Here is a 13,178-nt window from a genome sequence, read left to right as displayed (position 1 = left end):
TGGTCAAAATATCTCACTGCCATTATTTCGCATATAGGTGCATATGTACATATATGTGTGTAAAAATGTCATAATACCTATATTTCGGTGTATTTCCCCTCCGTAATTGGAATTCTGTGTAATTTTACTATGATTTACTGCAATAATTTAGCTAATTAATAATTATTATTACTTCAGTTTTTTTTTTTAAATATTATTTCTAAAAACATATTGTTCTTAAAACGCCTTAAAAAATTTTTTTTTGTGGCACTTTCATCTCGTTTTCGGCACTATTTTTGAAGACCATTTGGCACATTTTGAAATTTTGAAATTCCATCCCTGATCTTTATCATCCATCAACATAGTGTATCATCTTAATCTTTATCGTCCATCAACGGAGTCGCCGCCTGCATATTCATCATTAGTGCATCGGTTTGTCACCATCGTTAGCGCTATGTTTGTCAGTTAAATTGTCATCTTTGTAATATCAACACACGCAAGTTTAATTGGAATAAATAATTCATAATTTTATTGTATAACCAAACTAAAAATTGTCTTTGTCAATCGCAAGGATCGTTATAATTTGGCTCTCAAAGGCCTAGATACTTCTACCTTGGCTCAAATTAAAGGTCTTGAGTTGCGCTTATTGTTCGGGTGATATAAAATTGTATGAAGGATGCATTGCTGACTGCAAATCATAAAAAATGCAATATATAACGCATTTTTCAAATTGAAGGGTTACCATTCGATTCTCCATTACCCTTCGAATTACATAATTCGCCATGCAAAAGATTGAGAGTGAATTACCTCATTTGTGAGTAATTCAGATCCAATTACCATGCGAATTACGAACAAATCGCTGCCGTGTCTAATTTTAATCGGAAATTTTTCGAAACCAGTTTACAAATAAAAACTGGCACTTTATCTGAGTACTAAAACTAAAGTTAATAAATGTGTACATAACCAATTTAAAACAGACAAACATTTTTAGCAGTAACTTACATATTGCACCAATTTTGCAGCGAAAAAAAACAAAACGCAGGGACAGAGTACTGTCAAATAGAATTGGGAATGTGCCCGTGTGAATGAGGTAATTCGCGATCGTAATTGAAGGAGCGAACAATGTAATTCACGGTGGCGTGGGAAGCTCACTGCGAAAAATAAAATCTCGCGTTACATGAAATAAATATATGTACATATAAGTATAAATGTATATGATGATTTTATGAAATTTCCCACTGGGAGAGCTCGGCGCTCCTATAACTAGGCAATGCATTTGGTTTTCGACTACGTATTCTTAACTAAAGTAGACACATGTCAAAGGCATAAGCTTAAGTCTTTCAGCGCTTAAATTGTGGAACTGGCAATTGCATTGTGTATATGTATAACTATGCAAATGTATGTACATATGTAAATATATATGTAATTATACTCATTTATAGTACAAGTAGTTATCAACTACTTAGATATATGTACGTATATGCAAAATGGTAATTTTGAATAGTATTTCGATGAAATCAATTAAACAGCGAGTCCAATGAACAAATAAGTCAGAAGATGTTCAGATGAGGCACAGGTTATGCTGCTGTCATTCAACCATACTCCTGAAATCCATTTTACTTTCCAAACACTCCGTTGAAAAAACGTTTAATAATATGCAGTTTGTTCTCGCGACTCAATAAGATGATTACTGCATTGATGACTCATGGTAATCCGCAGAGATTGGTATGGCAGTGACCTCCCCTCGCTCAGATTGGCAGTGACGTAAATGAGATATGTTTCACCTGGCGTCAGATTAAAAATTGTATGCGTTTCAAGAGTTGCACTGCAAAGAAAAAAAAACAAAATACATACATACACTTGTTTACTTAAGGTGCAATAAACTCAGTTATTCCTGATTTCGCCTAGTATGTACTAAGTAAAATTTCTAGGGCAGTAATCAGCGGCCACTGTGGTGTAGTCGGTAGCAGTGCGCGCTTCCACTCCGCAGCGCCTGGGTTCAAGCCCTGGTCAGAGCTAAATCGCAAAAAAAATTTTGAAAAAAAAAGTTTTTCTTAGCAGCGGTCGCCGCTCGGCATTCAATTCGAAAAAGCACTAAAATCCAAGAAAAGTGGCGCTTTTCGCGAAAAAAGCACCAAGTTTTTTATTGGAGAATTTAATGGACTATGTATGCAAACAAAATTTTATTGTAGGTATGCCGATTCAAATCGAGTCGACGCTGTGGTGTAGTGGGTTCAAGCCCTGGTCAAAGCACCATCCCAAAAAATATGGAAAACGGTTTTTTCTTAACAGCGGTCGTCCCGGGGTAGGCAATGGCAAACCTCCGAGTGTATTTCTGCCATGAAAAATAGCTTCGCATAAAAATACAATCGCCGTTAGGAGCCGGCGTAAAACCGTAGGTCCCTCCGCTTTGTGTGACAACATCAAGTCAGAGGAGAATCTCGGCCAAACACTAATATATGTGTAAGCGCCAATCTATTATTATTATTATTACGCCGATACAAATAAATAAAAATTAATGCTTCTTACTCGGCGGTCGAAGATTCGTTATTCATTTTACTGTTAGGAGATGCTGGTGCTTTTTTTTAATATTCGAAAAAAATATAACAAATTCAGCCCAAATTAAATGTCTAAAGATCGATTCCTGGCCTCAGAAACATGGTCGTTTTTGCAGTCAATGGCAATTACCGTATGAAATTCTGGCATGATTGAAAGTGCTGCCACTTATTTTTTTGACAAACATATGCTCTATCGCTTATGATTGTCATTGTACCATGATTTTGTTTCCATATTTGTAAAGCTCCTTACGAAAATTCTCTAAATTTAACTTCCATTTTTATTTCAGATTTACAGTTTTGGTGTTTTCAAACTAAAACAAAAAGCACCAAAAAACGCACCAAGCACCAAACTCAAAAATTTTCGTGTTTTGAATTAAGAAAAGCACTAAATGTAGTGCGAAAAGCACTAAGTTGGCAACAGTGGTTAAGTGTACATACCCAACGGGACTGAAAGTTAGCTGCTCCCCAAAGGAGCAAGTATGGAGCAGTACAAAAGCAAAGTAAAAAATAAATTTTTAAATTTCTAACAATGCTCAGAAATAAATATCATTTTGAGTAGTAACATAAATTTTTTTTTTTTGAAAAAAAGTGCATTTACCCACTAGAACTTGAAGGGAGATCTCCCAATGTGAGGAATAAAAGAGTTGGCCTGATTTCGGAGCAATAGGGGAGATTTGTTGGTTCTGACCTCCTTTATAACTCGCTTAGGAGTCAAATCGAAGATCTCCTAACTGAGCAAAAAAGAATACTCCCAGAGCCATGATTTTGGAGCAATAAACGATTTTTTGTCGATTTTGTACTCCTTTATTACTCATTTAGGAGCCAACCGGGAGATCTCCCAAGTGAGCAATAAAAGAATACTCCCTGAGGCATGACTACGGAGCGATAACTGAAATTTGTCGGTTTTGTACTCCGTTATTACTCGCTTAGGAGCAAAAAGCGATGTCTCCTAAGAGAGTAATCCAGGAGTATTCCTTTTGATTGATAGGGGAGCTATAGGCACCTCGTTCAAAAGCAATTGCGTATTATTGGAAAAGTGTATCATAAGGAAAACTACAGAAAATATTTCATATAGAAACAATATAAGGAGGATGCAATAATTGAATGTCGATAGCACACAGGTAAATTAAGGTCCATCGGTATGTATTGCAACTTCTATTTAAATTAATTAAATGTTGTGTTATATATCGCTAAATAATTTTCAGATTAGCAAATTAGTGTCAGAATTTACGTATAACCACCTGGTTTTAACGCTCATATAATGCCGGCCCAGAGCTTTTACTGGGGGACATAGCTATCAGATGGGCTAAGTAACCTTCACATTGATCGTGGTTAAAAAAAGAAAGTTTTATACACCCTCCCTATTCGCGTGAGCTCCTGAACACCCAAGCATCCCTGACACCAGGAAATCATGTAGATATCTCAATATTTTATTATTATTCTGTTTTACTTTGAATGCATTTGCCCGCATTAGAATTCCAATATTAATCGAAAATGTAATAAGTATTACTTATGTATGTTTTGTCTGATCTCGTACTTATAGGTATCTGTTAAGATCTTTTAATATTGTATACATGCATGAGATTAAAAAATTAAATAAATCGATTGCGTAAATAGCAAAATCTTTTAGCTTATATGTGAGGCAATGAAAAGCTCTTTTATTACTCGTACAGGAGGCTTTCGGGATGCCTCTCATGGGAGCACTCCCTTATCGATCGTTCGGGAGGAATGTGGAATGTTTTTCTATGTGTACTCCCTTGTTGTCTTATAGGTATAGGGGAGGATTTTATGGGAGTACTCCCGTATTGCTCCCTTAGGAGGTTTTTGGGATGATATTTCTGTGTGTGCTCCCCGATCCCTTTTACCTCCTAAACGAGCAATCGCGGAGCACACACAAAAATATCATCCCACAAACCTCCCAGACGAGCAATACGGGAGTACTCCCATAAAAACCTCCCCTATACCTCCCAAAAAGACAACAAGGGAGTGCACATAGAAGAATATCCTATATACCTCCCGAACGAGCAATAAGTGAGTACTCCCATGGGAGGCATTCCGAAAGCCTCCTGTACGAGTAATAAAAGAACTAGAAGATTTTGCTATTTACGCAATCCATTTATTTAATTTTTGAAGTGAAACTTCTTTAGCGGCGGTTGGTTGGTTGGGAGTAAATTGTAATTGTAAATTCAGCGGAAATTGCACACGGAAATGGTTGGGGCTGAAACAAGTACTTCTTGTGTCTATGCAACGGAAATGATGCAACGGAAATGGTGCAACGGAAACGGTGCAACGCAAATGGTTGGTGCTGAAACAAGTGCTTCTTGTGTGTATGCATATGGTGTTAATTTAACAAAAATTTGCTAATAAAAGGTTAAAGAATAACACTTAGAATAAGACCAATACAAGCAAAGGTAAAAATAAAAATAAAAATAAAAACAAAGATGCGTAAGGATAAAGGCAAAAATGAAGACCAAGGTAAATTTAAACGCTTTACTTATATATATAAGGGCAAATGTGAAGGGGAATATGTAGCTGAAAAAAATGTTGATCATAAAAGTAAAGACAAATAGGAGGATGAGGATACCGAAGAAGGAAGATTAAAATAAAGGTAATTAAAGACAAAATAGATAAATACTGATGGAAAAATCGATAAATATCGATAAAATAATCGATATTTTTATCGGTTTTGTTATCGATATTTATCGTTTTTGTTATCGATATTTACCGATTTTGTTACCGATATTCATCGATTTTGTTATCGATTCTTATCGATTTTGTTATCGATATTTATCGACTTTGTTAGCGATGTTTATCAATTTTGTTATCGATATTTATCCGATTTTGTTATCGATATTTATTTTTAAAGTAAAACAGAATAATAATAAAACGGCAAGATAACTACATGATGTCCTGGGTATCAGGGATGCATGGGTGTTCAGGAGTTCACGCAAATAGGGAGAATGTATAAAAGTTTCTTGTTTTAATGTTGAGGTGACTTTGCCCATCTGATATCTTTGCCACCCAGTAAAAGATCTGGACCGGCGTGATATGAACGTTAAAACCACGGAGTCATGCGTAAGTGCTGACACTCCTACTAATTTGCCAAATCTGAAAAGTATTTAGCGGTATCTAATACAATATTTAATAAATTTAACCAAAAGTTTCAATACATACCGACGGACCTTCAAATAAATAGCACACATTAAATTATTGCATCCTCCTTATATTTGAGGGATTCACAACGGTGTCATAAGTGTCGTATTGTTGTATGTCGTAAGCTTTAAAAGCTTAAATAAACGTTGGGAGACCTCGAAACGACAACCAACTATTTTTTAACACAGCAAGAATTCATAATAGACTTTGATGGTATTTTGCAAACCCCCTTAATATACTTTTTTGCGTTAAAGTTTACGACATACAACAATACGACACTTACAACGCCGTTGTGAATACCCCAATTGTTTCTATAGTTCTGTAGTTTTCCTTATGATAAGTTTTTCCAATAACACAAAAATTCTGTTGAACGAGGTGCCTATAGCTCCCCCATAAATCAAAAGGAATACTTCTGGATTGCTCTCTTAGGAGACATCGCTTTTTACTCAGTTATAGCTCCGAAATCATTCTTCAGCGAGTATTCTTTTATTGCTCACTTGGGAGATCTCCCGTTTGGATCCCAAACGAGTAATAAAGGAGTATAAAGTCGACAAAAATCGTTTATTGCTCAAAAATCATGCCTCTGGGAGTATCGTTTGTTGCTCGCTTAGAAGATCTCCTATTTGACTCCTAAGCAAGTTATAATGGAGTTCAAAACCGACAAATCTCTCCTATTGATCCGAAATCAGGACAAAGGGAGCAATCTTTTATTCCTCACATTGGGAGATCTCCCTTCAAGTTCTAGTGGGAATTAACTTTTTTTCAAAAGAAAATATTTTATGTTACTTATCAAAATGATATTTATTTCTGAGCATTGATAAAAATAAAATATTTTTTTTTTTACTTTGCTTTTGTACTACTCCCTACTTGCTCCTTTGGGGAGCAGCTCACTTTCAGTCCCGTTGGGTAGGAAGAGAGCGCTTACTGCTGAATATAGACAGCTCCAATATAACTAATGGAGCGCTTGTGGCCCCGTCGGATACATACATACATACATACATATATATATATATATATATATATTTACGAATTTCAAATTTTATTAAGAAATTTTTGTTAACTTTTTGGTACATATGGTAATAATGTGCAAGTTTGAATTTAAATTCAACGGTACTAGGCTACACGTAAATTTCAATACGTTAGAAAACTGCATACCCAAAAGGTGTTTAAAAATTCTGCATTTTCGTGAACTTTACATAAAGCTTTATGGCCTTATTCATAAAAAATAAAAAAGGTTTATAAACTGAAAAATGTCATTTTATTAAGCTCTTTAAACCTACTTTGTTTTTTTATGAATAAGGCCATTAATCTTTAGCTTATTTAGTTTATGTTATGCAACAGACTACACGAAATTTTCGTTTGTTTTAAGTGATGGACAAAATTGTATGATAGTAATCCGTATAAGTAAAGAAAACTGGGTTGCCAATGGAAGAAAAAGTTTAAAAAGTGAGTTTTTTAAAAAGTTTTCGATACTACGAGTACTTTGCAAAGTATCGAGTAAAATCACCAAATAAGGTATCGAGTATTAAAGTACTCATTTTTATACCCTCAGTATCGATGCTTACTCAATATCGATAGTATCGTTCGAACCCTACCTCCAAGTGTATTTCTGCCATGAAAAACAGCTTCTCACAAACAAACACTCGCCGTTCGGAGTCGGCTTAAAACTGTGTGACAACACCAAGGCGCTAGCCACAAATCGGAGGAGAAGCTCTGCCAAAGACTAACATATGTGTAAGCGCCAATCTATTATATTATTATTATTATTATTAATCAGTTTTTTCTTAACAGCGGTCGTCCCTCGGCAGGCAATGGCAAACCCCCGAGTGTATTTCTGCCATGAAAAACAGCTTCTCATAAAAATACAATCGCCGTTCGGAGTCGGCGTAAAACTGTAGGTCCCTCCGCTTTGTGTGACAACATCAAGGCGCACGCCACAAATCGGAGGAGAAGCTCGGCCAAACACTAACATATGTGTAAGCGCCAATCTATTATTATTATTATTATTAATCATTATAAGTAAAGTAATTTGAATCAGCATTTAATCATTATCCTTTGAATAATATTATATCGTAATACCGTGTCAAACTATCATATGTGCAAAAATGCTTTTTCATATTCGATACTTTGGGCATGCGTTTAGAATGATACGGTTGGCAAATTGTCGAATAGTCTGCTTAGAAGAAGAGATACTGGCGGCTTTAAAAAAGTGTCGAATCCCACACATTTTCCTAATGACAACAACAGTTTTGGTAGCGAAGATAAAACATTTTTCAAAACAGAATAACCATGGTATTCTTTCGAAATTGAACATCATGGTCTGTAGTTATAGTCAAAATAAGGTGGCCTCTAAAGTTAAAAGCATTTTTTGACATAACTTTCGATGGGATACCTGTCAAAAAACGTGCTTTTATCTTTAGAGCACGTCTAAGTTTTGCCCTATTCACACACAAAGGTTAAAGGGTTATGACGTGTTTCTGTACTGTGACTACAAATTCATAAAGACTAAGAGCTTTGATGTTTGAGGAAATGTTGTGTATTTTAATAAGTTAAATATTTCGTATCTACACTCCGACCAACCAAAATCCAGTTTGTCCTACCTTTTTATCTCTTCTACTGTGTTTCAATCTTACCGCTTCTGACCCAATAATACTGTGCGACCAGGGCTGCCAACTATCCTTAACTATGAAATGTCATATTGAGGACAAAAAAAAAAAAATAAAAAGGTGTCATTATTTTTAATTCTTCCCATTTAGCATTAAAATTAGAAACGCATTCGTAAAACAATAGTCCAATGCTAAAATAAGATATACCAATTGGATACACTATATAAATTAGAAAATCTTAGTCAAGAAAAAGAAGTAAATGCCAAGGATTTCACAAAAATGTATTGAAATATTATTAGTTTTGAAAGTGCCATTTTGGCATACAAATACACATTGAAAGTACAGCAAGCGAATTTCTATAGAAAAATTTAGGGAACTGCCGTATGTGTGGAAAGTCTTAAATGAGGGCAAGAAACGTAAGTATTTCGCAAACAAATAATATCTTTGCATCGAATTTTAAAATTGGTATAATGTGTTGATTCGATAGGTATTGTAAACAAGTTTGTAGGAATGTACAAGGTTAGTTTAGGTTAGGTTAGAGTGGCTGCCCCGCGCAGTGCGCCGAGCACACGTGGGCTGGAAAAGCCCGTTGTGATACCACTGGCCGAAGCCATTTGTTTCTTTCCCTCCCTTAGTAGTTGAACCACCGAGTGCGTTTAATATAGCACAAAAAGTCGAGAACGTTCGCCGAGTTCAAATCGGCTAAACAGTCTACAAAGTACTTGTTGAAGAATTGGTTGCGCATGTTGGCCAGCGCGGGACAATGTCAGAGATAGTGTTCGATGGTCTCCACCTCCTCCTCGTCTCTGCAACTGCGACAGAAGTCGTTGTTGAGGTATCCTAACCTCTTTCCGTGTGTGCCCATCAGGCAATGTTCGGTGATTACCCCGAACTACTAATCTGAGAGAGGTGCGGTCCAGCCGGGTGAGAGCTATGGATCGCTTTACATCAATCTTTGGCCATATTTGCCTGGTAATATGACAGGTGGTTTCCACAGCCCATCTTATATTTACCCCCTCAACGAGTTTCGCATTTAGTCTGTGCTTGCAGGAGGTTAGAGGTATACCCGCATTCCGAGCAGAATTGACTACAGATATTTCCGTCCCCCTCCTTGCCAGCTCGTCGGCTAGGCAGTTGCCAGGGATGTCCCTGTGTCCAGGGACTCATACAACAGTCAAGGAGCATTTTGATGCCAGCAGGTTGAGAGTCTTCCTGCATTCGATGGCTACTTTGGACGTTGCTTCGTTAGAATTGAGAGATTTGATAGCAGCCTGGCTGTCAGAATAGATAGAGATTGGCCGTCCTGGAGGGGCGGAGGTTATAAGCCACCGAGCCGACTCCATTATGGCGTTTAATTCCGCTTGAAAAACGCTGCAATGGTTCGGTAAGCGAAAACTGAGATTTAGCGCGAGTTCGCCAGAGTAGATCCCGCTACCCACTCTTTTATTAAGCTGGGAACCATCTGTATATATGGCCGTAGACCCTGGGTTCAGGTCTGTGGCCCTTTCCCATTCGTTCCTCTCTGGGATTCTTGAGGATAATTTGTTATCTAAACAGAGTAGTGGAGTGGTATAATCTATTTGTCGTAGATTATCCGGTAGAGTTTCAAGTACTTTTGCGTGCCCGAATCTGAGGTTTCTCCACGGGAGGATTGTATTTAGCCTGGCCGCACTGCAGCCGGCCTGAAATTTGCTGTAGAGATCCACAGGGGGAATATTTAAGATTATTTTCAGAGATTTGGTGGGTGTGGTGGGCAGGGCTCCCGTGACGAGCATGGCAGCCGTCCTCTGCACTCGTTCCACCTTGGCTCTAGATACGGTGTTGTTTAGCGCAGGCCACCATACGGTGACCCCGTAGAAAAGGATGGGTCTTATCACAGCTGTTTACATCCAGTGTACTTTATGTGGTTTTATTCCCCATTTTTTGCCTATAGCCGCCTTGCAGGCCTTCCTGGAGCGATCCACAATGTTTCGCTTCCAGTCCAGAATAACACCAAGGTATTTCACCTCGGTTGAGAGAGTAATTGCCACCCCGTCTAGGGTGGGAGGTTTAAATAAAGGAGTTTTATACTTCCTTGTGAAAAGTACCATTTCTGTATTGGCAGGTTGACACTAAGTCCACATTCCTTGGACCAGATGTTTACCAGACCTAGTGCGTTTTGCAATAACTCACTCAGGACCTGAAGATGTTTGCCCGTTGCAACGATTGCTATGTCATCGGCGTACGCTATGACTTGACAACCGGTGCTCTTAAGGCTTAGAAGTATGGTGTTCGCTGTTAGATTCCAGAGTAGTGGGGAGAGAACGCCCCCTGGTGCCCCTGGTCACATACTTTGTAATGGAACCATCCCCCAGTTCTGATAGAATAGTTCTCTTACCGAGAAGGAGCTCAACAAAATCCACCAGACCTCGCTGCACCCCCGCCCTGAGAAGGGAGTTAAAAACAGACTTCGGGTAGACGTTGTTGAAAGTACCCTCGATATCGAGAAAAACTCCGAGCGTGTATTCCTTTAAGGCCAATCCTTTTTCAATCGTCGCCACGATTTCATGGAGTGCGGTCTCCACGGATTTCCTCTTGGAATATGCATGCTGATTCGAGGAGAGGCTGTCAGCTTTAATATTCCGTCGATTATATTCGTCGATGAGCCTCTCTAGAGTTTTGAAAAAGAACGAGGTGAGGCTTATAGGCCTGAAATGCTTCGGTTTCACATGTGCGGTCTTGCCTCCTTTTGGTATGAATACAACCTTTTCCTTTGTCCACTCGTGTGGTATGTGAGTCAGTGTTAGGCAGGCTGTAAAAATCTGAGAAAGCATGGGACACAGTATGTCCTTGGCTTCCTGTAGTTGAGCGGGAAACATTCCGTCAAGGCCAGGAGATTTGTAGGGCTGTAAGGACATTAAAGCCCATTCCACCCTCTCCTCACTTACAATGTCCCCAACGGTATCACCCAGAGACCGGGCGAAAAATCTGAGGTGTCATCTGAGCAGTCCGGGAAGTGAGTGCTCATAAGGACCTCCAGCATTTCGATACATGATGTCGTCCAGTCACCGTTAGACTTCTGGATAGAGTTCATACTTGAAGAGGATTTCGAGGAAACTTTCCTCAGCCTGTTGGTTTTAGAGTTTTCTTTTATGTTGTCGCAGAAGTTTTGCCAAGATTCGCGTTTCGCCCTCTTTATGGCCTTCTTGAAAACTTTGAGTGCGTCTTTGTATGGTTGCCAAAGACCTGTTCGTTTAGCTTGATTGAAGAGCCTCTTGCTGTTCTTCCTCAGTGCTGAAATCTCAGGATTCCACCACTGGGGTTTCTTTGTGCCCTTCGGGAGGGTGCTTGGGCAGGAGGCTTTCAAAGCACCATTACAGGCATTTGTCATAAAGTTCACTGCTTCATCAATTTTTGACGATGAGTCCAGCTCACCGAGAGAAACAACCTTCGTATTCGAGAGACTCGCTTCATCAGATCTTAACGATAAGCATATCTGTGTAGAGAGACCGACAGCGTATTTTTATGCTTTGCCCAGTCGGTTTGCTTCTTGTTCCTGTATGCTGTTAAAGGAGCCGGATCAAAATTGAGCTTAAAGCTGATGTAGACATGGGCAGAGAAAGAGTGTTCTTTGGACACCTGCCAAATTTGGATGTACAAATAAGATCGTGTTTCTAAAAGCCGTTTTTGTTTGGTTTTAATTTTGTTAATGATATTTTTCAGTCTTTTTTTAATTTAGGTGTTAATCGCTTTTCTTTTAAACCGAAAACCGAAAACTCGGTTTTTGTATATCTTCAAGATAGGAATAAAATTTTACGGAGTACCAAAAACTTCAAATTGTCTACACATTTTTTTTTTGCTGATCTGGAAACTAGGCATAGTAGATTGTGAAGTCGATTGTGAATATTGAACTTTCGGAATAAGTTTGAAAATTGGGTTTATATGTCGTTTGTTAAATCATATTTTAATAAAAAATTAACAAATTTTACATTACAAGCATTGGAAATATTAAAAAATAAAATCACATTACACAAAATTTTGAAGTTAATAATATATTACCAAAAATATTGTTATTATTGATTTCCGTTGCACAGCAGTAAGTAATAAGTGTAAATGAAAATTTAGTTTAATTAGATTTGTGGTTCATGTCTTTTTGTTTTTTTTTTTTGCAGTGCTTTTTGTATAATTCGGGTTTTTTCGGTAAACCGAAAATATCAGGTTTTTAATCCAGTTTTTTTAACGTTTTAAAACCTGAATAAAAACCCGTGATTAACCAAAAAAATGATTTTTTGGAGACCTAAGAGTTCTATGAACTTCGGTTAAAAAATAGGCTAAAAGAATTAATGGCATTTTTTTGTGTGTAAGGAGTTGATGAAGTGATAATTAATGAAGTTTTTTCAAGTGTATTACATGCGCCACAATGTTTTTATACCCGAGTGCACTTGTGCACAAGGGTATTGGGTTAGGCTTCCTCAAGTGGGCCCCGAATTTACAAAGATCAATATTTTTCAATGATTTTCAGGCAGCACCGAGTTTTGTAGTCGAAAAGTACACTGTAATTTTTGTTGCAAAATTCCGAATAGTTTTTGTTTTATCAACAATTGAAAATTTTTGCAGTGTTTTAGATTTTTTTTTTGAAAATAAGTGTCCTAATGAAATATTTTTTTGTGTGCAGATTTAAAAAACATTAAACTATACAATGAACTTATTTCCGTTACAAAAATATATATATTTTTTTCAATAATTTTTTTATAAACAGTTGAACATTTAAACAATATCTGCGCCTCGTGGATGCAAATTTTTAACAACAACGAACATAATAAACATTTCTGCACTTATCTATGAAAAAACTGCGTGAATTTCGATATGGTTTGGTCGGAATGAATTTTTATTTGCCAGCGTG

The 13,178-nt window shown here is 37.5% G+C and overlaps 1 protein-coding gene across 2 annotated transcripts in view; it reads right to left on the bottom strand.

Annotated features, from left to right (window-relative positions):
- Positions 1 to 251: 251 nt before the first annotated feature.
- The window catches only part of LOC118742380, a 265,677-nt gene continuing 252,750 nt past the window's right edge, over positions 252 to 13,178 (bottom strand). For both annotated transcript variants that reach the window (XM_036474410.1, XM_036474411.1), the window contains exon 10: positions 252 to 1,804. In XM_036474410.1, coding sequence (XP_036330303.1) covers positions 1,627 to 1,804 — 178 coding nt within the window. In that variant the 3' untranslated portion in view covers positions 252 to 1,626. The remainder of the gene's footprint in view (positions 1,805 to 13,178) is intronic.

This window comes from Rhagoletis pomonella, unplaced genomic scaffold (assembly GCF_013731165.1).
Source record: "Rhagoletis pomonella isolate Grant_MI unplaced genomic scaffold, Rhpom_1.0 Rhpom_scaffold_00007, whole genome shotgun sequence".
Lineage (NCBI taxonomy): Eukaryota > Metazoa > Arthropoda > Insecta > Diptera > Tephritidae > Rhagoletis > Rhagoletis pomonella.
The sequence above is the reverse complement of the archived record's forward strand: the minus strand, read 5'-3'. Positions and strand labels throughout refer to the sequence as shown.